General features: G+C 39.7%; 1 protein-coding gene across 1 annotated transcript in view; it reads right to left on the bottom strand.

Annotated features, from left to right (window-relative positions):
* Window positions 1-635: 635 nt before the first annotated feature.
* The window catches only part of LOC107204742 (sucrase-isomaltase, intestinal-like), a 59,405-nt gene continuing 34,121 nt past the window's right edge, over window positions 636-25,919 (bottom strand). The window contains exons 13-23 of the mRNA XM_015628404.1: window positions 24,518-24,635; window positions 21,503-21,671; window positions 20,820-20,936; window positions 18,108-18,256; window positions 14,091-14,175; window positions 11,813-11,869; window positions 10,027-10,157; window positions 9,145-9,233; window positions 8,013-8,062; window positions 3,512-3,670; window positions 636-804 (exon numbers count right to left, since the gene is read on the bottom strand). Coding sequence (XP_015483890.1) covers window positions 745-804; window positions 3,512-3,670; window positions 8,013-8,062; window positions 9,145-9,233; window positions 10,027-10,157; window positions 11,813-11,869; window positions 14,091-14,175; window positions 18,108-18,256; window positions 20,820-20,936; window positions 21,503-21,671; window positions 24,518-24,635 — 1,184 coding nt within the window. The 3' untranslated portion in view covers window positions 636-744. The remainder of the gene's footprint in view (window positions 805-3,511; window positions 3,671-8,012; window positions 8,063-9,144; window positions 9,234-10,026; window positions 10,158-11,812; window positions 11,870-14,090; window positions 14,176-18,107; window positions 18,257-20,819; window positions 20,937-21,502; window positions 21,672-24,517; window positions 24,636-25,919) is intronic.

Raw genomic sequence — 25,919 nt, 5'->3', positions numbered from 1 at the left:
ATCTTATTTTCTCCAGAGTCTTCCCACAAAAAAGCTGACATGCAAGTTGTTTTCTCTGTGCTGTGCAAAGCAAACATATCTCACATCAGACCTTTCTGCAACCAGCAGACTCTGGAGAGACCCAAGTCTTATGGTTCTGCCACAAGACCCAGCTCACTTTGAGAAATCTGATTGCATGCCCAGGCTGCAGTCACATTGCAGGATGGAGACAAAAGGAAGAGATCACTACAGATGTAGATTTTGCATTCTGGGACAATGGGCTGATTTTTTAGATATTATTATATAATACTTCATATAATATTATATTAATATTTATTAGATTATATATTATATGTATTGATTATTATATGAATGGCAGGTTATGTATTGGGCAATGGAAATTGGTTGTTCCTTTTTTTTCCCCACCACAGCTTTGAAAAAAACCCAAACAGTGTATGCTGTGTAGAATATGGTCCCACAGAACATTTCCAAGTATTATCTCCATCTGTGGTGAGACAGAATTTTCAGAATGATTTCTTCTATGCTATTTTGAACACACATCAGTTTATGTTAATACTTATTAACTACTATTGAAAATTTTATTTGAGGAATACTGAGTTACAAATGCTGTGTAAGAAAAGATCAGTCATCAGTCATCAGGTTCATACACAATGTTTTAATGGGATTTTTTTAATATTAAAATCAAAGTGAGATCAGTATCTGAGGACCAAGGATGCTAAATTAAGTCAGTGTGCTCTGACCATTCTAGTAAAACTTCATGTTGAGTTCCTGAGTAAGTGGAACAGAAATCTGCAAAACCAGTTTCTGTGGAAAAAAAGACACAAAATAATGAATTATGTTAATGTAAAAAAAAATCCCAAAACAGATCAAAACAGCTATTAAGAAGTGAAACTGGAGTTTAGAGCTTCAGGATTTCTTTAACATATCTGGTAGGTGAGACTAACTTGATGGCAGTATGCATCTTCCTACTGCTCTATCCAATTCAACATCCCTTTCAGAAATTCAGGAATGGTTTAAAATTAATTAATGACATGAATTAAATTATAAATACAGTATCTGTCCTGCTCTCTCCCTATTCAATGTTAAATTTTACGTATTTTGTGCTACTAACGTCATTTCCATTTTCATTACTTCACCAGATTTATCTTTAAGTTTCAGAATTAATAATCTCTTAAAATGCACAATATCCATTCACACCTCCTTGCCAGCCCACAAATTCATGTCAACATTACTCTAACAGTCTGTGCTTACTTAGATCACTTCTTCAAAGTATCTAATATTTCCATCTTTCACCAGAAACAATTCTCTACCACTTCTTAGTGAGCTAGAATTCCACTTCTTGAATAATTTGCCTTTTCTTCAAATACAAGGAAAAATCCAGACAAAAGTACTGCAAACCCATCCAAACACTAACCTGAAAATTGCCAGGCAGCCAGAGAGGTTACCCCAGACTGCAGTACTGCACGGACATTGGGAGCTATGGATGCTGGGAACCTCTGCGCTTCCCAGCAGAGGATGCAAGCATGATTACAAGAACCTTCCCTATGCCCATTGTCAGCACAAGCCTGGCCAACAGAAGTACCCTTCCAACATCCCTGCTGCAGTCACTGTACAGTTCCTTAAGGCATGAGACTCCAGAGGAAAAAAAAGATAACAGACTCCTAATAATAGGAAGATTCTGTGATATTGCAAATGTCAGATCAGGGTAGCGCTGCATGAATCAGAGAGAAAGAAGTGGCTTATTACTAAGCAACTTATTTCTATTTATATACAAATAAATATGGCTCAATAAGCCCTTAAGCACTGCTAGTAGGTAAATTTGCTTTCTGTAAAGCAAAACCAATATGGTAGAAGTTACTTTCTACTATAGCTCTTTAAACAGTGGGGTCTCTGCTTATAAAACTATTATACAAAATGCAATCCCACTAAGCCTGTAAGAAAGGAGCAAATTTGCCCTTTCCATTTTATTTTTTTAATTACATGAGTAAGTTTTCAAGATCTAAACCCAAGCTGCTGCTAGTGCCCTTTTATTTATTTATTTATTATTAGATGGTTAAACATGAGAGGAATATAGGTAGTGACATTGTAACATCTGTACAGGGATGATGGGAGAGGTTTGACTGAATCTCTTAGAATTGTGAGAGGCATATATTTATCTGGTATAGAAAATTTAACTTTTTTGCAGTTTTGGATCCCTACAACATCAGCTTGGTGGGTTTTTTTCCTCCAACATTTGAAGTAGATCTTAAGTCACCAAGATAATCTTTTGCTCTTAAATTAAATTTTATATTATACTTTTGAGACCAGCTTATTAGTATTTTTATATCATCTTTGTATGTGAGGCTGTTAGTCTGCAGTTAACTTCCATATTTCTGTAACTGGTACCTTCAAGCACATCTCAATGGAATGTTTTCTTTACCCTGCCACATTTATGTTGCTTTCAGTTTGCTTAAAGGCTGTTAAACAATTTCTTCCCTTGAGGCAATACTGATTACATTTATTTATGACATTGTCTCTGAAAGTGAGATTTTTTCACAATTCTCCAAGGCAGAAATTTACTCTCAGCAATTTTCTTCCTTTACTGATCCCTTCAATAAAATAAATGATAGTACCAGGTATTTATAATGGTTACAAATGAAACTTAATCACTAAGCCAGATGGATAGGGTAACATAAGATGTGACATCTACTACTCGTTGTCTCAGTTATGTTTCACTGCAGGATGATTTAGTGGCATTTTGCAGTGTTAACACCAGGAGTTCCCTAGATGGAGACTGGTGCTGACACATCTCATACAGAGTGTGAATGACCACTTCAGCTTGGTGGCTGGTGACAGATATGGGACAAGTAGCCAGAGGAAAGGAAACAAACTCCTTTTGTCTATACTCCTATACTCATTCGGGGTTTTCAGTCCATCCCCTCTGGAATGTCCCAGAGGAGCACTACACAAGCAAGTCATGCATTTTGTTCTGAGGCTTGGCACTTTAAGATGCTAAAATTTTACTACCTCTCTGGAAGATAGGGAGATGCTCCTTAGAGCCAATGACACTGGAATAATTTTTGGACACCAAGTAACCATGAGAAGAAATCCACAACATTTCAGCAGCAGATAAAAAACATCGACAAGTTTTCTCATTTTATCAGAGTGATAAGAATGCCCATAAAATGGCTAACTGCGCTCTCAGCCCATGGACCTGTATCTTCTCTGTATCTTCTTTCCAGTATTTCATTAGTTTAAAAATCTGTGTAAGTGGCAGGCATTAAGTAGAAGAGAATGCATATGCAATAGCAAAGACTAAAGTTTCCTAAAAGAGCTCTTGCTTTTGCTCTTTTTTTTTTTTTCTCTCACAAATGTCAGACTGTTGGATCAAGAATTGGTGTCTTGTTATACTTGAAAATGTAAAGGGGTGTGGATGACAAACTGTTCCCGTCCTTCACTGACCTAACTCTCTTCATTGTTCTTCACCCTCCTTTCCCCAGGTTATTTCTTAAGCTCTCAGTTCAGGTCTTACCCCACTCATCTCATAAGACACAGCATCTCCACGGATGGATCTTCCATTCAGAGACACAGCTTGAGGTCTCAGTTTCAGGCCAAGAATGGTAATTTTGTTGTACTTCAGAGTGTCAGCTCCACGGTATCCATTTTTTACTATTTCTGTCTTCAGGCTTCCCTGAAAAACGCCACGGAGAAAACTTTAGGACCATGACAGCTCTTTAGAAGAGACCTCCTGAACACTGTTACAAGATTTCATCCTTGTCAATGAACATACAGAATGTCTTCCAATGTAGACATTGATGTCATAAAGGAAAAACAAGAGTCACATTAATTTGCACATTAAAAAGCTTTCATGTATGATTATAAACTAAGAAAGTAAATAGCATTTACAGCATTCAATAGATTGTGAATAGAAAAACATGTCCAAGAAGACATGTTTTTTCTACTTTTAATCAATGTAAATTTTGTTCTTGTACCCATTACAGAGTACACTGGCATATGCAAAGCCAAATCCAGATACAGAGATTCAATTAGTGACCTTAAGACAGATTTAATTAACATCCAAAACTAACTGCTTTAAAACACTAGTATCTTCCACAAACATCAGCTGCTAGATATTTTGTCCCTATTTTATGCACCACATCTCCTGCCAGAAATCCCTGTTATGTATGCCCCAGCTTTAAGGACACTAAAGGAACATTGTATCCACAGAGCTTTGTTTGTTGTACTTTTTATTTACTATACAGCCCATATTTAGGGTTGTACCAAGAGGACATACGAAGTCATTAAACTAATTCATTTGGATCACCAGTGACAGTAATTTCCCATACATGCAATGTAGAGGAATCATCATATTTGTTATGTGATCAAAGTTGTTGAGGAAATAAAAATGAATTACACTGCTCAGGAAATGATAGATTGCTATGCAATCATGACTTTTTAAAAATATGCCAAGGAAAAACCCATGATGGAACCTTTTGCATAAATTAGCTTATGTTATTTCAGTAGTGCATTGTAGGAGGAGAGTAGGAGCTAGATCACAGTTTGTGTAACTCAGGCCTGTGCTTAGGCTGCTTATTCCAGGAATCCACACTAAAAATAAGTGCTAAGCCCCAGCACTTATTTAAATTGCCTAAATAAGGAATGTTGGCTATTATTTAGCGAACAGAGAGAAGCTTGCAAAAGTGTCCAGAGAATTTTTTAGGGTACCTATTATATTACATGTGGTGTCTTATCCCCTCTGACAGAGCTCCAGCACAGAGGGAGGCTCAGTTTAGAGAGAGCACCTCCCTACGGTGCGTTACTGCTGTCTCAGGTGTGGCTCAGCAGGAGAGCCAGCTCAGGTGGCCACACAGACACAGGAAGCACAATGTAATGTTGAACTCAGCTCTCGTGCTCAGAGGCCCAAGACAGGACCCTTCAGTAGACACCATTTTCCCTGACCAAGGTCTAGAACTGGAGGTCTTGGGGAAACACAATCATGGAATATGCTAACTTGGAAAGGACTCAAAGATCATGGAGTTCAGCTCCCTGTCCTGCACAGGGCAACAGGATGGTCTGAGTGGATGTGACCCTCTCCTCTCCAGGGATCTAATGGCTAGAGCCATTGCCCAGGAACATCCTGACTTCTTGTTTGAGGGACTTACGGATATCACTCAAAACTCCATAAATGCAAAGCAACATGAAGTCCTTGATCTGATGCCAGGAGCCAGCATTTCTGTACTCTGAGCAAAATGGGTCATGAGTTTTCTTCTTATCATGTAGCTCTGATCCTATCAACTTAACCTTTTTTCCCCCCTACATTTTCACCCTGAATATTGGACCAGTTTTAGGTGAAACTTTCTTTCAGGCTGTCCAGTCACTTAGTGCCTAATGCATCCTTTCAGAAGCTCCCATTTTATTGGACAACTCTTCCATCACCATTCCTTTAGTATAGTGTGGGCCCACCTGGTACAGGCTGAGCACACCTGCCTTGTCTGCCACCCCTGGGGATCAGGACCTCCCTGCTCATCCCTGAAGCACAGCAGATCTTATACACATGGGTCAAGTATTTTTCCAGTCTGGTAGGCTTCATGTAAGGGTGCACTTTGACTTAGGTCACTTAATCACTATGCATGTTGGAAGGGACACGCCAAGGGAATTAAAATGCCAGCTGCAGTGAGACAGCACCACAGAGCAGGAGCTTGAATCATTCTCTTATGTGCCTGCCCCAGCCTTGAATTCTTATTTACATTTCTGAGTTGCTTAAATGAAAATATAAATAAAGGGTCTAATCCTGTAGCTGTTACTTTTGCAACACCCTGGGTTGCTGGGTTCAGAGTAAATGCTGTAATGTCAGATCTTAACAGCAAATCTCTCAGGGAAAAAAAACTTGTGTGTTCTCCTAAAAGTAGGTGTGATTAAATTAGTCTTCCACATTTTTTTAAGAATATAGAAATGTGCAACAAATATAAGACCTTCATACCTTCTCATACCTCAAATTTTCTATTTGAGATGGACTGTTTTCTTCATAAACACATAATAAAAACTTGACATTAAATATTATTGGAATGCAGATAGGGATTTCAATCATGGATTTGCAGGCAGAAGTCAAATATGAGCAACAAGAAATGGAAGTGCCAGAGAAGCAACAATATAATTTGCACAGTTCAAAATTTAATATAAAACTGGATATTGTTTTCTGTAGGTTTCCTGCAATAAATTACTATACTCAGACTACAGGAAACCAAAGTGATTTTTCTTCCTTTTTGGTGTTGAAATACCCTTTTTGAAGAAGAAGAAGGAATTTTTTTTCTCACTAAATCAAGAACAAAGTAAGTTGAAATTAAATTTAAAGTCTACCCATATGGTATTAGTTCCAGGAAAATATCTCATGAATATACCCTGCTACATAATAAAGCCCATTGGCTTACCCTGCATTGCTCTTCCTCCCAGAAGACAGATATTCTAAGAGCAATACCACAACAGGAGTTAATACAATTTCATTGTTTTGACTATTTTAGGTAGATCAATTTGGGGCTTTTAGGAATACATGGCATGAAAATCACATAATCATTTTGGTTGGAAAATACCTTTAAGATTATCAAATTCAACTATTAACCCAGCACTACCAAGTCCACCACTAAACCATATCCCTAAGGGTAACATCTACACATCTTGTAAATACCTCCAGGGATGGTGTCTTCACCACTTCTCTGAGCAGCCTGGTCAAGGGCTTGAAAATCCTTTCAGTGAAGAAATCTTTCCTAATATCAATATCCTAATACCCTGGTGTAATACTATGGTACTAATACTCTGGTCCTGTCACTTGTTACTGGGAAGAAGAGACTGACCCCCACCTGGCTCACCCTCCTTTCAGGCAGTCATGGATAGCAGTAAGGTCTCCCTGAGCCTCCATTTCTCCAGGCCAAACAACCCCAGCTCCCTCAGCTGCTCTTCATATGACTTGTGCTCCAGAGCCTCTACCAGCTTCATTGCCCTTCTCTGAACACAGGATCTGAGGTGTGGCCTCACCAGTGGCAAGTACAGAGGTACAGTCATTGCCCTGGTCCTGTATATTTCTGATACAAGCCAGAATGCCCTTGGCATTCTTGGCCACTTGGGCACATGCTGGCCCATATTCAGAGGGCTGGGAACCAAACCATGCCATAGTCTATATACAATATCCTATTTCTTACCAAATGCTAGAATTGCAGATGAAATGAAATGTATAGAGATAGGTTATTGAAGAAGGGTAAGGTTTTTTTACAATAACTCCCACAACTTACTGTCATGTACTTTATGAGCTTATGCTAGATATAATTTATAGTATTTTACTCGACTGAAGCCTTGACGATTGGGCTTTTCTATAGGTCTTTCTCAGGACATGTCTGCACAGAACTGAGCGCTGTGTGAAAGGCATCAGTGCACTGACCCTGAACTAATCTGTTTCTGTGCTGCACACAGCATCTGATCAGCACAGTGGGTTGCCAGTAGCGTGCTGGATCTCTCCACAGGACACCCAGCATGGGAGCAGTGTCTGCGCTGTCAGACAAGGAAATGCAAGCTAAAGAATTGAGACTACATAATTCTCTGTGCCAGAAAACAAAAACATCAAGTGATCCAAGTTAAAGGATTGCTGGAATATCCTGAAGAAAGGAATCTAGCTTTCTTCCACCCATCAGATGGAAAGTGCTCACTAGGAGGAACACAAGACAAATGTCCCTTGTCCCCAGAAGCTGCAACTAAGGAAAAAAAAAAGTCAAAAAAGCGGGTTTTTTTCAGATTCACATTGCAGCAGGGACATTAATGACATCTCACTATGATACTCAATGAAGCAAACACAAAACAGCAGGATCATAGTTGGACTATTTTGTAGTTAGCTGTAAATGAAAACATTAGGTAGCTTACCTGGTTTATAGACTGATCTAGAAGATAAAAAGTTTTCCAGAGAAAAGTTAGACACCAGCACCTTACAATGGCTGCACTAAAATACAGCCACCTATATGCAAGCAGGTATCTTGTATGTTGCCACTTACTTTGCTGAATGTGTATTTAGCCAAGAAGTAGTTCTCTTTTTCAATAGTATCTGTCAAAACATAAAGCAAGGAGGATTGATATCAAAACAGGCAGCAAACTCCAGAAGCAGTTCACATTATTGTAGCAAGTGGCTAAGGTCAGGCTAAGATGATTTGTGGCTTATTTAATCTCTTCCTCTAGTCTTGGGTTGATCTCAGGAGAACACAGTGTGAGAGACGGCCCTCTCTAGCAGATCAGCTGCTCCCAGTGTCACATGTTTCTCATATCATCATTGAAGTTGCTGACTCCAACAGCAACCAGCTTTTCATCTTCACAGAATCACCAAATAAGATGACTTAGAAAGGACCCTCAAGGATCATCAAGTCAAACTCCTGACCAAGAGTTACACCATTTGCCTGAATGCATTGCCCAAACACTCTAGAACTCTATCAGGTTGGTACTGTGACTGCCTCTCTGGGGAACCTCTTCCAGTGCCCAACCACCCTCAGGTGAAGAACCTTTTTCTAATATCCAACATAAACCTCCCCTAACAGCTTCAGACCACTCCCTCATCTCCTGTCACTGGTCACCAGGGAGAAGAGATCAGTGCCTGCCCCTCCCCTTCCCCTCATGAGGAAGTTGTAACCGCAGTGAGGTCCCCCCTCAGTCTCCTTCAGGCTGAGCAGAGCAAGTGACCTCAGCCACTCCTTGTATGGCTTCTCCTCAGGGTCCTTCACAATCACCCTCCTTTAGATGCTCTCTTATAGCTGTACTATATAGTTATACTACACAGTTATACTACATAGTTATACTACATAGTTATACTATATAGTTATACTATATTATTACACTAAGGTGCCCAAAACTGCCTCCAGCACCTGAGGTGAGGCCACCCCAGTGCAGAGCAGCGCGGGACAATCCCCTCCCTTGCCCAGCTGGCGATGCTGTGCCTGATGCCCCCAGGACATGGGTGACCCTCCTGGCTGCCTCCACTGTGACTCACATTCAGCTTTCCTGCCCTTTCTACCATTCACTCTGGGGTCAGTTCTCCAGCTATTTCTAGCAGAAGCCAGTGCCATTATGCTGCCAAAAAGGTGGCCTGAGGAGGGCCCTGTATGCAGGTCCTGCTTCACAGCAGGGGACCAGGCTTACCAATGGAATCACCATCATCCCAAAAGAGAGATCCAGAAGCTTGTCCTTGCTCATCCAGGGCAATAATGAGTCCAAATGGGTTCAGGCGGCTGTAGACAAACACATCGAGAAGTGTCACTAAAAACCTGTGGACGCTGTCCAAGTAACTTAACAAAAACTTCTGAACACAACTCCCATTTTAAGGTTACAAAAAGGTCATGACAGAAGAACAGTGTTTACCAAAAGGACTCTCAAAGTGATGGCAAAATCTCTGCCTTTCCGTGTCCCACTTAAGACTAGTTTTCCTACATTTTGAATGCTCATGTGAACAAGCTCCCCCTTCTTTTGTGGCCTTAATGTACAATAAATGGATGGTCTGGGAACTGGTAACCAGTACTACCTTAGTATGGCTCCTGCACAGTGTTGTCCCCTCTCTCCTACTCAGATTAGCTTCTGAGCATGGCTCAGACTTGAGACCAGTATATTATCCATTGGCATGGGGAAGTTTTTTTCCTAAATAAAAATTTGTGCTTTTCCACCTTGTTTATGACATTGGATAAATTCACCCAAGAAGAATTTTGCATTTCCTCTTGCATACATCTACTCTGAATGACTGACAGCTGGTCAGTGTGGCAATAAGAGGTGCAAAAACTTTTCTGTGCATAATCACAGAGCCAGGAGTAGGCGTCAGCTGTGCTAACAGTGACGTGGGTCATCTCTGAGGTGATTTCTCCTAATGAAGTGGAATGAACAGTGGTATAAAAATACTGAACTTATCACTTGGGCTGGCAGCTGGGAGCTGCAGATTATCTCTCTTCTGTACTTCCTTTTGATTACTTTTTTGACTGTCTGTGGGTCTGACCCACACCGTGGCAGCTTGGTGACAAGCACAGGTGACGTTACCTCTCAGTAGTGGTTGTGGCTGGTGCCTGTTGTGGCAGAATGTACCCTCCACGGATGTACAGGGGGATCTTGTTCAGTGGGGCAGACACAGTGGCATAGTTCTTCTTCCAGGCACTTGGCACTTTAAGACCCTACAACAAAAATTAATGCAGTTAAAAAAATGCCAGTGCAGGCACTATACATATAGACTACTGAAAAAGAGAGCAAGCGGTAATTTTTTGTTTCAGTTACAACAGTGAAGAAAACAAACTAAAATACGGATTTCAGGAGTTATTATTCTAGTTTCCTTTTTAACATGAAAGAGGATCTAGCCCCTGCAGTTATGCATATGCCTGAGATAAAAGCATCATGACTGAAAGATAGCAAATGGTCTTTAAAAATGGTGTCATTATTCTGTATGCTGTAAAAAAAAACCCACTCGTCAAGACACTGAACAAAAAGAAAAAGAAACTTTTGCTTCCTCATTTTATACATATGGAGCTTGTCACAATTCAGTTTAAGGTAAGCGATTCTGAGTCATTTGAGAATGTAAACTGTAGATTTTCTTCTCTTCTAAGAACAATTCTTCCCCTTTCAAAAAGTAATTACAGCATTCAGTGAGTGAAATTTGTGTGTGTGTAGACAACCAGCGTTAAGTTCTCTGCATCATCCTTTTCTGGTTTAATGCCTCAAAACCAGCTGTAGGCAAGACTTATGTACAGAGTAAATAACAGGAAGGCTTTGTTCTTGCCCTCTGTAAATGATAATTATTATTTATGGCAAGTACCCAACTTTGGTTTGGATAAGCATCATGTGTATGACAAGTAAGTGCCAAACACTGGTGAACAATGCCAGGGGCAGGACAAGGGACACGTGCCACTGTCCCTGTGCCCAACCCAGCAAGGGGACTCAGAGGGACCACAAGGAGAGTTGAATTAAGTGCTAGACTTTGCAGCAACACAGTCTTATGAAAAGAGAAAAAGGAAAGGGTTGGATGAACATCCATCTGAGGACATCAGCCAAATGCTGAAAATGACCACACTTCATTAAAATTAAGCCTGCATTCCCTCTGAGAGCAGTTCTATTCTGCTTGCTCTTCTGCCAGGGACACCCAGGAGAGTTAACAACAGCCTGATAATCCTGGGCTCACATTTTTGAAAGCTCTTAGCATCAGTTTAACTGCTCCAATTGAAGCCAACACTGGACTTAGCCTGCAGATTGCAGCAGAGCACTTTTGGAAATGCAGGCCTGGGGATGGTGCTGTAAGGGTCAAGCCTCGGGCACTGAAGAGAAGGTCCCGGCACGTCCCACAGAGCAGGCTGCTCTGCAGCTCCTGTGCCTTCCAGAGGGCTGCCTCACCTCGCACTCCCAATGTGCCTTCTGTCAAAAGTCATGCATGTGCACAACTACATGCACAGGAGGGTTTGTGGCATGTTCTTAGGAGTGTGGCTTAGGTTTCTGCCTGTCTCTGTGCATGGAACTGATTCATGTGTATCAGAACAAGAATTAGAAGTGGGGGACAAAGAAAGATACCCTGGCATTTTCACACGTGTCTAGGCAGCTCTTGAAAATTCTGTTCACTGCATCTTAGAGCTTTATATGGCAAAAATAGAAAATAAAATGTTACTGAAAGCTGTGTCATTACTCTCCCAGCTAGCCTGATGTAGACTTTTTTCCATTAGTTTTTTTAAATACAGATGCTGAGGTAAAAATACGCTGAAGATTGCTAAAAGTTATTTTGCTGGAATTGTACCATTTAAAATTATTTTTTTAAAAAAGTAAGAAAATTAATCTTAAAAATACATACGGTATAGTAGTCGAACCACTGTGCTTCAGGGAAGTATACAGTCACAGATCTTGCTCCCTGTAATTGTTATAAAGAGATTAAAGTCTTTTTTCTTTCTGCATTTCTGATATTACATTAGCTTTATTATATTTGTGCATGGAGAGATGTAAGCTGAATATTCTAATAACATCAAATTTTAGATATTATGGCTGAGTTATTGTCATAGCAGTGGACTAGTGCTGGCTAATCTATAATACTAAACAGACAAGCCTATCCTATTTGGGGTGGTTTTACTGCCATAGCTTGGGATGAGTCAATGTTACATGATTATTTTATTCTAGTACATAGCTCTATGTCTTGCAAATGTAACTGGCCTAGGTGCACTCCTCCAACATCTGAGCAGCCCTAGTGAGGGCAATGGAAGCCTTTCCAAGACAGGGCTTCACACCTGAACTGGGAGGACACCACTGCTCAGTGCCCCTCATACCATTCCTGTCCCACAAACAGGCAGAGAATGAGCTCTAGCACACAGAGGATACAGATCCTTCTCTTCTTGTAAACAATTCAAAGGTGCAGATAAGTAATAAAAAATAATAAATGTTTTGCTAATTGCACAATTACTGTACTTCATTTTGCAGCATATGTTGTTTCAGATCTCTGCAGGGATGAAATCAGGCTAAAGGCACTTTGTATTAATAACTCCAAGAACAGTTGGGATCAAAACATACTTCCATTTTTGTCACAAGTTGCTTATTCTCACAAACAGATTGATTTTTACTCTCAGTGTAGATGCCTGTCCCTTTGCAGAATTATGGATTAGCCCCAAGGACTACCCCAGAAATCCTGAGGTGTTCCCTTCTACATCTTTTCTCTGCAGTATCATGGAAACACTGGACATTCTGGTTTACAGAAAAGTAGAGACTAGAGTCTCTGAGTTGTGATGATTTCAGGGCCAGGTTGAATGAGACTTTGACCAACTAGGACTCAAGGAGTGAAGGTCAAGTCACCCCTGACTCATCTTCTCTACACAAGCAGATGCCAAGCTGCAGTTTGAGACAGTCACTGCTGGCCTGCACTGCCACAGTGAGGGGCTTACAGCTCACCTCTGTCCCTGCCCTGCCAGCTGCCACAGCCCTGGCTGCCAGCTATCACACTGCAAGACCCAACAATGTGCTGCCTTCAAAGTTCTGCTTCCCTCATCAGGCCACAGGCATGCAGCCTTCCTTTTGTGCTGAAGTTCCTCAAAAAACATCAGGAACTCCTTATCTAGACCCCTTATCATTTTATATATCCTTATAATGTCCCCTTTTATTCAGTTCTTTGCAGGAAGCCTCCCCTAGCTTATCACTCCCTCTTCATGGGAAGGTTTTTTTTCCAATCCTTCATCATTTTGCTGGTCTGAGACCCTGTGAAATCATCTTTCTACTCATCAGCTATTAGAAACCTGTGGGAGTCTGAAAATAAAAGACTGATGAACGAAGTGCCTCAGTGGGGTCAGAATGGTTTTAGAATTTAATTTGTATTAAATTCACAGAGACAAAAGTGTTGGTAAAAAACCAAGGTAACAGTGTCCTGTTTATATGTTTGATCACCAGTAACATCTAGAAATATATCAGATATTCTGGCAGCATGCTGACTGCAAACAGCACCAGGATACATCATATGCAAATACTTGGATCTGCTCAGACATATCTCTCTTGTGCTGCCCGTAGTCAGTGGTGGGCAAGGAGAGAAACACACCCTTGCTCTAGCCAAGCAGTGAGAGCCATGACCCCAGCACAGCAGAGGAAAATGCTGCTTTTTAAAACCTGCCCTGTTAGCAGCTTACATTATCATTATTGTTTCCATAATGACTGCCTTTGCCTGTGATGCTGGGGAACTCCTACCACAGCCCTTGAAATGCTGTAGTTCCAAAACACTGTGGGTGAGCAATAATGGAATGGAAACCAGTTTGCTTTCATATCTGTATGTTTCTTCCTAGCTTGACAATTACTGCTCTGTGTGTGTCCTTGGAGACTGCTGCCAGCACAATAACAGGAGCACGTGAGGGGCAGCCTCTTCACATCCATTCCTCACTTGGAGTAAAAGGAAAAGGCCGTGCCCTCACTTTCATCCTCCCACTTCAAGTACTGAGAAACTCTGTACTTTCTGTGCTGCTCAGAAATGTGTTCTGCAAGCTTTGACAGTGGAGAGTAGAAAGGGATGGATATGAGCAAACATGCTGTGAATGTCATCCAATGCCCTAAGGACCACTTGTTTCTTTTATTCCAGTGATGGCATTTTTAATTACAGTACTTGCCTCTTCAAGAACAGGAGCAATCATAAAGGCCGATCCCCAAAGGAAGGCAGTATCTATTCCATGAGTCTCCTGATCAGAGGTAAATCTATTTTGAAAGTGAAACACACAATGTTAATTCAAAGTTTTTATAATTTGCCAAATAATTTGATATTACTCACTGTGACAAGAAATCTGCTTCTTCAAAGTATCCTTCAAGACACCCAAATTTTTCCTGATTGAGGGAATGCCAAAAGCTGGACAGATTCAGATATTTCAGTAGTACCTACCATCCAGAGCAGATCAGAACACTCACAAAATTATGAAGTTGATTTCAGAACAGTAACAGTGGGAAAACAACTCACTTCTGTTCAGTGGGCTGAGACTTCATTGTGGGAGCCAATGAGCAGGATAGGGACCAGGCCCAGGAGAGGGAACACAGAGGAAAAACATCATGCTCTAGGATCTAAAGCATTTGTGAAAATCCTTGGATTTGGCCTCCCACACCTTTCACAGATTTACATTTGAAATTGTTTGCAAGACAAACACAGAGCAATACTCATACATAATCTATTTTTTAGCTGCCTCTCCTGAACAGATGAAATACCTGTGGAATTCAGTCCATTTTACTCAATCCACTAAAATTGGTTTGGATTGTGATCATGGTCTCCAGAATGCTCAGTCCTGTTTGCCTGGCACCATCTGCCTTCTCTTGGGAAGAGATCTCACTTCCACCATGCATCAGGTACTGAAAATATTGAGTAGCACCTGGCAAGGAAGAGAGATCCTTCCCAACTCAGGAATCTCCTTTCATCCAGCATAAAATCCTTGAGAATTGAAATAGGTTTTCCATCTTATGTAAGTCTCTTCCTGCGGAAACAATTAATGGGTCCTAATTCTTATAACAGAGTCACATGGGTAAAAAAATCTGTGTCTCAAATCCTCCAAAAATCAAAGTACCTTGTACCTCCTGACTTCTGCTACTCCTCTGCCCCTTTGCCCCTTCAACAGCCCTGCTGCCTTGTCAGAGATAGCAACTGGTCTGGTTTTCATGCCTTTTTGACAAATTCACACTGGTAACTGCCTATTTACATAGTATTCTCTAAGGACACATAAATGGCTTTTTAAAAATCCCTTTTCTGTGTCCGTTTCATGGACTTTACAGCTGCCCCTGTCTACAGCAAGGTGTCTGTTGAACAGTGGCTGGAGCAGAGTGGTTCAGTGTCAGTGCCCTGCTCTGACACCCTGCCTGCTCAGGGCAAAGGCACACACTGCACCCAGCTGGTAGTAAAGATAACTTGGCAATAAAAAGACATCTGAGATTTCTAAAATATTGTAAACTTATTGGAGTAAGTTTTAAATTTAAGAAAAAATGTTCTTGAAGCATGCATGCCCTGGTCTCTGCTTGGAAGAAACCTCAATTTGTTCAGAGTTTCTTTTTCTGTCCAGAACATTAGCTCTTTTGGACACCTTAACCTTGGCCATTAGTGCATTTTGACATAATACTTTGTAAATGTTTAAAGCAGATTATGGTTTTTGATGAATTACCTTGTCCTAAAGTTTTTGACATATAAAACATGAGTTTTTCTTGTCATCTCAATAGGTTCTCTGTATTTTCAATTTCACTGTAATAAATCTGTAGTAGTAACAAAATATATTTTGCTGTGGCAGATTGCAGGACAAAAAGCTGATCAAGAAATTATGAAAAAAGAAGAATCAATCGTATTTGCACATGGAAACAAGCTTCTCACCCTTTAACTCAGCACAATTTTCTCTTGCAATTATAGCAACCACTAGCACAAATTCAGCAAACAAAAGAACTTTCCTGTTTTGAAAATATAAGCCATTAAAGCATGCTGTCACCTATGAAAGGTCTTTAATTCCATCTACTGCTTCCTCTGGTTAGCTGCTGGCCTCTTTTCTGTCATATTCTCCCCCTGGTTAGCCATTAAACACAACTTTCCCCTCCCCTAATGGATTACCAGCTCACAGTCTTTTTTGGACACCTGAGATATCGACACCTCTGCTTTACAGAGTGAAAGCCTCCAAGGCACCAAATACACTTAAAAGAATCCACTGGGATGTTGTTCTTGTTTGTTACTTGAAATGAGCCCCTAAATGTTCAAAATGGAATGAAATGTTCACATGAAATAGCTATTGCTTGGAGACTCCCTGCCTGGCTACAGTTGTTCTCAGGGTGAGGACTCTGAACCCATAAGAACTTCACCTGAAAAACTAATGCAGGTGTTTTTTGGTTTTCCTTCATATTTTTTACAAGTAAGAGGCAAGGTTGATGTAAACTTCCATCATCCATACACTGAAAATTCTGTTTCAGTTCTCTTTCTCAAACCCCCACATTTCTCCTCCTGTTAGCATTTGTTAGCATTTCCTCTACGTGGGCAGACCCACTACTAAACCACTTAATATTAATTAGAAATAGTAAGAAAAACACATTAAGTAATAGCAGTGAATAATAGTAACCAGAATTAACTAGTAGTAGTAAGAAACACTTCTAAGCCATTTTAGGATCTAGCTATGGCAACATTAGCAAATGATGGGACCAGGATGCCAGTAGGGACACTGGGGAAGGCAACAGTTTGTGCTGATCTCCTGATGCCTACCCTACTTACATGCATTTGAGAGGGTTTATTTCCTAGTAATCCCACTCTGGTCCTGCTAAGCTCCCATCAGTGTCTGTAGTGAACCTCTCAGCTCAGTTTCATGCAGGAGAAGCCTCTGCTAGTACATCTGAGACTGCTCTACAACTCCAATCCAAACAAATTTGGAAATCTGTCAGTGTGCATATGGCCTGCATAGAATACAGGTATGCTGGTAATGGTCAGAAAGGAAGCTTTAATGACACTGAAGTAATTCTGTATTAGCAGAGATTAGCTATATTAATGCCAAAATTAACTTGGGCATTTCCAAAATGAACACAAATAATATTAAGCAAAAATGGACCTAAAATGAAATAGCATATAGCCAATTGTAAGCTATGAGCACCTGTAATATTTTCTAGTAAAATGACATTGCCAAGTAGAAAGAGGAACAAATGTGCTTTTAAAATCTATCAATGAACCATTATGCTGAGTAAGCAAAACAGATTTTGTGGATATCCTTTCCATATTCGAATAGTCTGCACTTAAGTGCAACCTCAGTTTAACTTGCAAAAAATGCCTTACTCTTTAACCAGAATGTTTTTAACCTAAAGAGGAAAAAAAGAACATTAAACAGTCTGTGACGTAGCCTGCACCAATGAAATGAAATTGTGGCAGAGCATTAGGCTTTCATATGTATTGTTTGCAGTCCTTTTGCTCAAGTCTTTGCATAAAGCATTCTGAAGTAGAAAATTAACCAAAAGCAGGTAAAAAACTAATTAAAAGATGAGGACAGGGAAACTAAACCTCAGCTGGATTCCTTTTTCTTCCAAAAAGAAAAAAATGAGTTGTTCCAATAATCTGAGTTTAATTTTCAAAGAGCCTTTTCAGTCTGTGTTTATTAATCTCAGTTTTGCACCTGCTTCTACACTCAAACATCTCTATCTCTGTTTTCTCTGTATAATTTGTGGACACAGATGTGGGTTTCATAGATAGCATGCAGATGCAAGTGCTAAATTGGAAAAAAACCCCAAATGCTTTGGATCATTGGACTATCTGTATGAGACCTTTTAGCATTCTGGATCACAATACAGATTTCATTGATTTCATTCAAATACAGAAAATACAGGTATGTGACTCGCATTTTTGAAACAAAAAAGACCTACATATTTGCCTAAGACTAAAAATTTTCATAATTCTGCTTTCGTAAGTTTGTCTATTTTCCCCCACTGGAAACAAATATAGGTTATATATTAATGGAAATTACTGCATATATTATCTTTGTGCATATAACTTGATTGATTTAGCTGTTCAACTGGTCTTTTAAAAGACAGCATGCAATAATAATACTGTGACTGTTCTCCTAAGGATATCAACCAGTACATATATAAGAGCTCATCAACTTTTTGAGCAAATTACAATAAAAATGGGACTCCAAACTCACTCGTGCATCAGTGACCGCACCACTGTGCCTCCGTGAACGTGAGACTCGTAGAACAGGGTGTATAAGTATGGCAGCAGGGAGTATCTGATCCGAAGAGTAGCACGAGATATCTTGGCAAAAGCATCTCCAAACACTGCTGGGTCTTGTTCCTGTTCAGGAAAAGCTTTGATTTGTACTGAGCATTGAAACAAACTCAGCAGAGAAGCTGTGTGCAACATAAGAGAGCTGTGGCTGGTACAATGCTACGGAAGTGAGCGTTTAAATAAGAAAAAGCACTCATTTGCAAACTGCCAGATATATTAAGAACAACATACATTATTCCCAACTAAAATTTGTATAAAATTCTGAACTTGAAAAATTCCAGTGAACTCAAAAAGATCAGGCCCCACCATAATGTATGTGAGCCCCTGCAACCACCTCTAACCTTGTGAGGAGAGGGAATCTCGGGTCCATATCTGTGCTCAGGAATAGATAGCCTGCCTCTAGAAATTAATTCATCTTGGAGATGCATGCCCTCTCAGACAAAGGAGATGAAACACAGGAAAGAGGGAAGACTGATAATCTGCAGATCAAAGTCAAAAGCATAATTACATTGGCCACAAATATAAAGGCAAGACTACTTGAAAGAGTAAACTCATAACCCTGCTGAAGCCGACAGGCGTGACTGAAGTCACTGTGTGTGGTACGGAAAACATTTCATCCATTCAAGAAATTTGATTTCTCCTCCTGTGTGCTCCATTTTAGGATGCCCTGACTGACAGTACAGCCACACATCAGCAGTGCCCCTCAGTGCTCTCCTGTGCAGGGCATGCACTGGGTCACACCATGAAGAGGGCAGGCTGGAGCAGCCTGTATTCACTGGCTGCCTTTGGGTTTACTCCAGTGCAATCCTGACTCTGCCCTGGGATGGTAGGCAGAGCATGCAGCCAAGGGCAGTGCTGATATGGGGAACAGTTACTCTCCTTTAATTCCTCCTCTCCACCTCTCCAGTGCTAAACAGCCAGCTTCCAGTCACATGACTCCCTTTCTCCTTCATGAAATCTTTCCAGGGTACTCAATACTCTCATATACTAAAGCTGAAGACTATATGATGAATTCCAAGGATAATGAAATGCAAAAGTAACAGAAGTAACAATGCTTTTTATATTATCTAGTGCTTTTCAGACAAGAAAAATATTAATTAAACTGTTTGAAATATACAATGAATTAGGCAAAGTGGGTATTTAAGACTTTAACACTAACCTAATATTAATTAAATTCAATATTAAGTAAAGTTTCACCATTAGTTTGTTTACGTCAGAATTACTCACTAAGAATAGTCCCTGCTGGCTCTGAGCTCCAGAGCATCCATCTATTATTTCAAAAATTGCACTATATTTTTACCAGTGTTTTGACACTGTACAATCACTGCTTAAATTCACAAAGAAACACTCAGAATTCTTAGGTGATGCTGAGTCACCCAAAATGCCAGTTCATTTCTTTCTGTGAACACAATATTTCAAATGGATTTAAGTAATCCAATGGAACCAAATATATCTCTGAGTTCCACCACCCATTATAGACCCATTGCTCTCTTCTTGTTTATTAAATTGTACATATGAGATTGATATCCACTCACCCAGGTCAGACTCTGTTTGCATGCTCAAAGGGTCAAGCAACGATATAGATATAGATATAGACATAGATATAGATGCTAACTTTAGTGGAGAGGCAAATAGAAAATATTTCACAACAGCAACAGGAAATACCACACAAATGTTTGTTCTCCTACAAAGAAATACCTCAGGGATCTACAGGTGAATTCCTGACCCTCTTAACGACAGTATTGTAGTTTATTATTCTTGCATTTACCCAATTGCTGAAAATCCATCATACTTTGGTGCAGAGACAAAGGTCTTCCTGGGAGTGTAAATGTTGCAGCATTTTGATGATGCAACTTCAAAGAAACTGAAGATTAGCAAATAACCTTAGCTCCAGCATTGCACCAATCAGTTTACAGAAGGAAAAAAACCAAACATTTATTGAACAAGCAGAACCATTTCATCACAGTTGCAGATAAACACAGAATAATTACAAAGACTGCAAGACCTTCAACCTTCATAGCTAGAAATGACTTGATACTTCTTTCTCTTTGCAACAAGTCTTTAAAGGACTTTTACGATTTGAAACCAGGGCATGGATCTGGATTAAGGCTGCACTTTTTCATTCATCTCATGGGCCCATAGCCTTTTCTGGCCTTGGTTGACTCTTGGCTGATAATGATATCACTATTGGTGCCTCTCCTTGGAATTCTCATGTTTGTAATGTGCTTTTAAACAGCAAGGATGGTGTATAATGATCTCTCTCCCCTTCCTGCAATACATACTATAATTATGGAATTATTGAAACAAAAGTTTAGCAATCAAGGGAGTAGGAAGACACACTGACACTCACTGGCTCTTAAATGAAACCTGGACTTCAGCAGGTAAAAGATGAAACAGATGATTTTTACCAACAGCGTGAGAAGACCAGTGTTTCTACGTTATCTTGACATTATGGATGGGAAAAATTTACATTTCACTGTATAGTTCCTGCTCTTGGTGCAGCACTCCTTTTCATCCAGTGCTCCAGTTTACCCAAGAATGGCAGGTTAATTTTGGAGAAAGTAATAAAAATGACTGTCCACATAATTATAATCATAGGCTACAGCTTTATGTAACTTTGTTTACTTACACTATTTCCCTCTGCATTGTGATTTCTGGAAAATGGATAGAAAGAGCCAAGCTGCATCCAGCGCAGGCAGAGTTCATAGGTAGTGTTGTAGTTAAACCCACAGATATCAGCACCAACCTAAGGAAAAACAAAATTGTGTTTGTGATTGTGACTGAGGCCCAAAAATGAGAGACTACAGAAATTTGCTAATAAAAGTATTTTTGGAAAGACATCCCTGTTTCTAATTACTTTATAAGAATGTTCTATAATGATACAGATTTTTCTGTATCTGACTGTGTATGTGTATGTATGTATGTATATGACTGAGATTGTACTGTCTCCTAGAGCACTAGGAGATCTCCTAAGTTCACTGTGGAAGATCTGACTGTATTTCAATAAATCTACAAATTCTCCATCCCAACTTGCAAACCCAGAAATATATGAAGGGGCCATAATCGTAGAATACATAATACAAAGAGATTGGATTTGGATGGCATGCATTAAGTCACTCCGAATCTTGCAGTGCTGTTTTTGCTTCCCTTCAGCAGCCAAGACTGACATTTAGCCTTTTAATCTGCAGATCCTTAGGCTGTGCAGGCTGTTACTGCTGGCCACCTCAAGTGGCTTCTTTCAGAAAACATTTGAGTTAATTTGAAGTGATATTGTGTATAAGCCAGCACCTGCCCAGAGGACAGCAGACTTACATAGGGAATGCCAAAGAGGTTGAATTCCAGGATTCCAACGATGGAGCGGCGCAGGTCCTTCCACTGAGAGAAGTTGTCACCGAGCCAGTGAGCGCTGTGCTTCCCGCTGCCCACGAACGTGGAACGACTCAAGACAAACGCCCGCTTTCCAGTTGCCTGCTGGACAACACTGCAAAGAAATGCAACAAGATCTTCAAAAACAGGAGTGGTAAACAAAACACCTTATAATCAACCTGAGCATTCAGGCACAATTTTACCTGAGAGAGTATTATTCATGAAACAATTATTACTGTGATCCCTACTCACATGAAAATAAAAGGAAGATTTACACAGTGGCCAAAACTAAACAAAAAAAAAAAATCTATTTGATTCAATAAACAATTTGTCTCAGGTATTTTAATCTTCCTAAATAATAATTTCTGTTTAATTTATTCTCAGCAGCATCTCAAAATGAAAATTCAAATCGTAATTTCCTTTCTATACTAGTATATTTAATTAGGTGTCCAATGAATTCCTAAAAATCAATATAACAGGTATTTTTTTTTCAATACAGGATTTATTTAGAGATTTCTATTGGCAAATAAAGGTCCAATACTCAGGAATTAAAAACCTACAAACCCCCAACAAAACACAAAATCCAAAAAATCAAAACTACACAAAAATATCAAAAATATACCTAAAAATCTTATAAAAAATAAATAATCAATATAGAAAACAAACCTGTAATCATTCAAAATGCCACCCCATCCTTGTAGTATTTTCTCTAGTTTCCTGTCTTTTTTGATATATAAGGTTTCATTACAGAATTAGTGGTACAATGAAATTATCTTGGTTTTTTGAAAATAATTTTGCTGCATCACCAGAAATTAAGGAATGTGCCTTACTAACAAATCGATTACAAAATTCCTCAGAATAGGATCCTCTTTGTATGCAATTATAAATTGCAGTATTTTATATTCCAGGAACTCAGATTCAACTCTGCTTTAATATGATTTGGGCAACACAATTTAAAGTCTCTGGGAAATTCTAGCATGAAATATTAATCATGTTGTTCACCATCTACTTATTTCTCCCTTTTCTTAATGAGATTTCATCAAATGTTCTTTCACCTGTATTCATAATGGCCCAGTGTTTGCTCTTGGGTCTGTAATGGCACAGAGACTTTAAAGTGCTTCAACACTTGCTTCTGAAGCAAAAAAAAAACCCAACAGCTTTCATGGAAGACTGAATGTATTAACCTTAGGGGTCATATGCAGCAAGAGGTGCAATTCTTGAACCATGAGGGGACCTGCTGGTTCTGGTTTGCAGGAGCACTGTTGGGCCAGTAACTGCACAAGTCTCCACATGCTTTGTATGAATGTTACTCTGGAGCCTTTCCTGGATATCTTGAGCAGGAGTGCTCTCCTCTGGCTGTCTCTGGCTCCATTTGCAAATACAGGTGCTAATGAGGGCAATATCAGATCAACTCAACTATGATCCAAAGCTGCATAAACAATTTGTAACAAGTAATTTATTAAATAATTTCAGTCTTTCGTGAACTATTATAGAGCAGGTCCTAATGCTGTCAAATGCATTTGTTGATTTAAATTCTTTACAGAATATCATGTGCAAATAACTCTTGGCATTAAGCTATGCACAAACTGATTGCTGCTAGTTTATGCATTCAAATTCAAACCATTTGACACAAGCCAGATGACACATTTCCTATTCTCTGTCTGCCTTACAATAATTCTTAGAATTGTTTTTTTTAAATACAATTATGAAATTGTCATTAATTTTCATCCAAAATCCTGCAATTGATGCTGGGTGCTAAATATTCCTGTCAGTAATTTCATTTAATATATTTTTTGTGAAGAGTGAAGGTACAACCAGCCTTGAAAAGAAATGTATTTGAGAAACCCAAATGAATATGTACGAAAAATACTTCACCAAAGTTTCCCAGCTTTGCAAAAAAATCAATCTCTGCATATACTTTTGGTGGTCTTCTCCACATCTGGTTGAGCAAAACAAGTTTGTTGGGAGGATCTCTTCGAAGACTAGGGAACAGGGGCTCAAAAACCGTTGTAAGAAGTCCCAGGTTCAAGGGCTTCCTGTTCTTTCTCTCAAAAGCAGAACTGTGCTTCAGCCAGGCCCATAAGAGCTGGCAAACTTCTGGTTTTTCCCAGGGCTTCCCTTGCCCTGGACTTGGCATATAAAATATAAATGCATCAACACCAGAATTAGGCTCACTTAACCATGTCCTCTGGATGCTATCAGAATCCAGCTTCTGAAAATGAGTGCTAAATGCTGAAACAGGCTACACATGGACCCCTGGTTTGGCTCTTCCATTATGGTATTAAATTTCCCAGTGTTTTAGTTCAATTTCCTGCTGGAAAAGGCATGATTTGCCCATTTCATTTAATCCAACAGCTAGCTTTCCACAGCAACAGTCTGCCTGCGTAAGCTACTTTGAGTGCTTCCCAGCTGCAAAATGAGTTTTACAGAAGCTGACAGCAACTGTGCTGCAATGCAGCTCTAACCTCCTGAACCAACTGAGCCCCAAGCCAATTTGCAAAACACTGTCTGCCAGGAGCCAGAGGCAGCTCCAGAAGCAGCCAGGGGACCTGTACAGTTTGGATTCTCCACTGACAATGACAGAAACTCCTCTACCACAGTAGTGAAGGGACAGATAAATACCCCTGACACTACACAAGGCAGCTTCTGCTGCAAATGTTTATGAGAAGCTCTAACAGAGTACAGGAGACATCTTGCTCTAGACATACAAAAGCAGCAGCTGAAAAGTTAGGCCCTACCCATACACCCTGATTTAGATGAGAAAAGTAATATTAGAAAGGATTCTGCTCCTTGTTCCAAGGTTCTCTTTTCTTGAAACTTCTTACAAAATGGCAAACAATGAAACGAAACATGGGTCTGTCTCTAATTAAATACTATTACAGATTTTCCAGGTAACATCAGTGGCTTTTAAAAAGCATTTTAATCACCTGGAATCCGATTAGAAATATTTAGGAAACTTACTTGAAAGTTGGTTCTGTCTGTGCCCAGCCAAAGAGGGAGTGTGTGTTGTAATGGTCTCCGAGGTAAGTCTTGGAGTCAGGACACAGCGTCTTTTCCGCCAGGGAACGATCAGAGATTCCTGAGAACGATATAAACCACTGTAAAATCATACACATCACAATTCAAATCTCTTCCCATTTCTATACATTTAGGGGTGAAAACACCAGAAGATTTGGGAAGAGGAAAAACTGCAATGCTGAACCTGTAGTGATTTGAGGTTAGCACATAGGCACAAATGCTTGCAGACAGGTACATGTCTTTGGAGGTGGGAGAGGATTGAGTAAACACTGATAATTAATTACAAGTTCTATGTCAAATAATTCAAAACATCTGTACAGGTGTCATGTATTCAGTAAGCAATAGTCAGAAAGAAAATTTCTGCTTCACTGAGTTAAGAATATATTATTTTACACAATGACAATTTTTAGTTAACAGCAAAAATATTGTACAGATGCTGTCTGGTCTTTGATTCCATATCAAAAAGATGTTGGCAAAGCCCATTTGGTGCAAAAAAATTTCCTTCAGGTAACCACTGTGACAATGCCACATGAAGTTCAGCAGGAATTGGGCAGGTCAGATGTTTATACACTTGTTGGGGGTTAGGTTTCTTTTCTTTTATTCCCTTTTACTTTGGGAATTTTTCCCATAAGTTGCTAAGTTGTCTTTGCCTGAGATCCCTTTAATTTCAAAATTAAAATAATTCAGAGGGAGGAGGTTCACATGTTTCATTCCAAGGGAGGCTCCTGCTTTCCTTAGCAGACACCTGTCTTTCAAACAAGACAACATTATATTTATTTTTAGAGATGGAGTTGCAAATATTATAAAATTCTATCAAAACGAAATAGAAAGTGAATTCTCAAAAATTCTTTTTTTTTTCATGCTTAATTAGGTGTGTGTACTATTGTAAGTATTTCTCCATGAAAAAGCAATCTCTCTGTATAATTGCACTTCCTTTGTGGTTGCAGTTCATAATCATAATTTCTATCTACCTGAAACCCCATTAGCACCTCAGCCCTGCTGTGCCACTACAGCTACAGTCCTTGTGTTTGGATCTTTAGACACAGACTCCAGTGTGGGTGATCTACATCAGAAATAACTTAATTTATAGGCAATTTCCAAGTAACTTTGACCGATATGTATGGATGCTAAATTCTGACAGTGCCTGTATATATTACAGGCTGCCGAGCTTCTCAGGCTGTTCCTGAGAAAGTAGTCTGGGAAAGAATTAAAACAATCCTCAGGGACACAAAACAACCTTGCAGGTGTTGTTATGTGTTCCTTGTTTTCCTTGCAGGAGAAAGTCAGGGGGGTGGTGTACCCCACTGACCAATGATGGTAATGTAGCAGTTTACTAACCAATAAG

This window comes from Parus major, chromosome 1A, assembly GCF_001522545.3.
Source record: "Parus major isolate Abel chromosome 1A, Parus_major1.1, whole genome shotgun sequence".
NCBI classification, from domain to species: domain Eukaryota; kingdom Metazoa; phylum Chordata; class Aves; order Passeriformes; family Paridae; genus Parus; species Parus major.
This window is presented reverse-complemented; position numbering and strand designations above follow the sequence as displayed.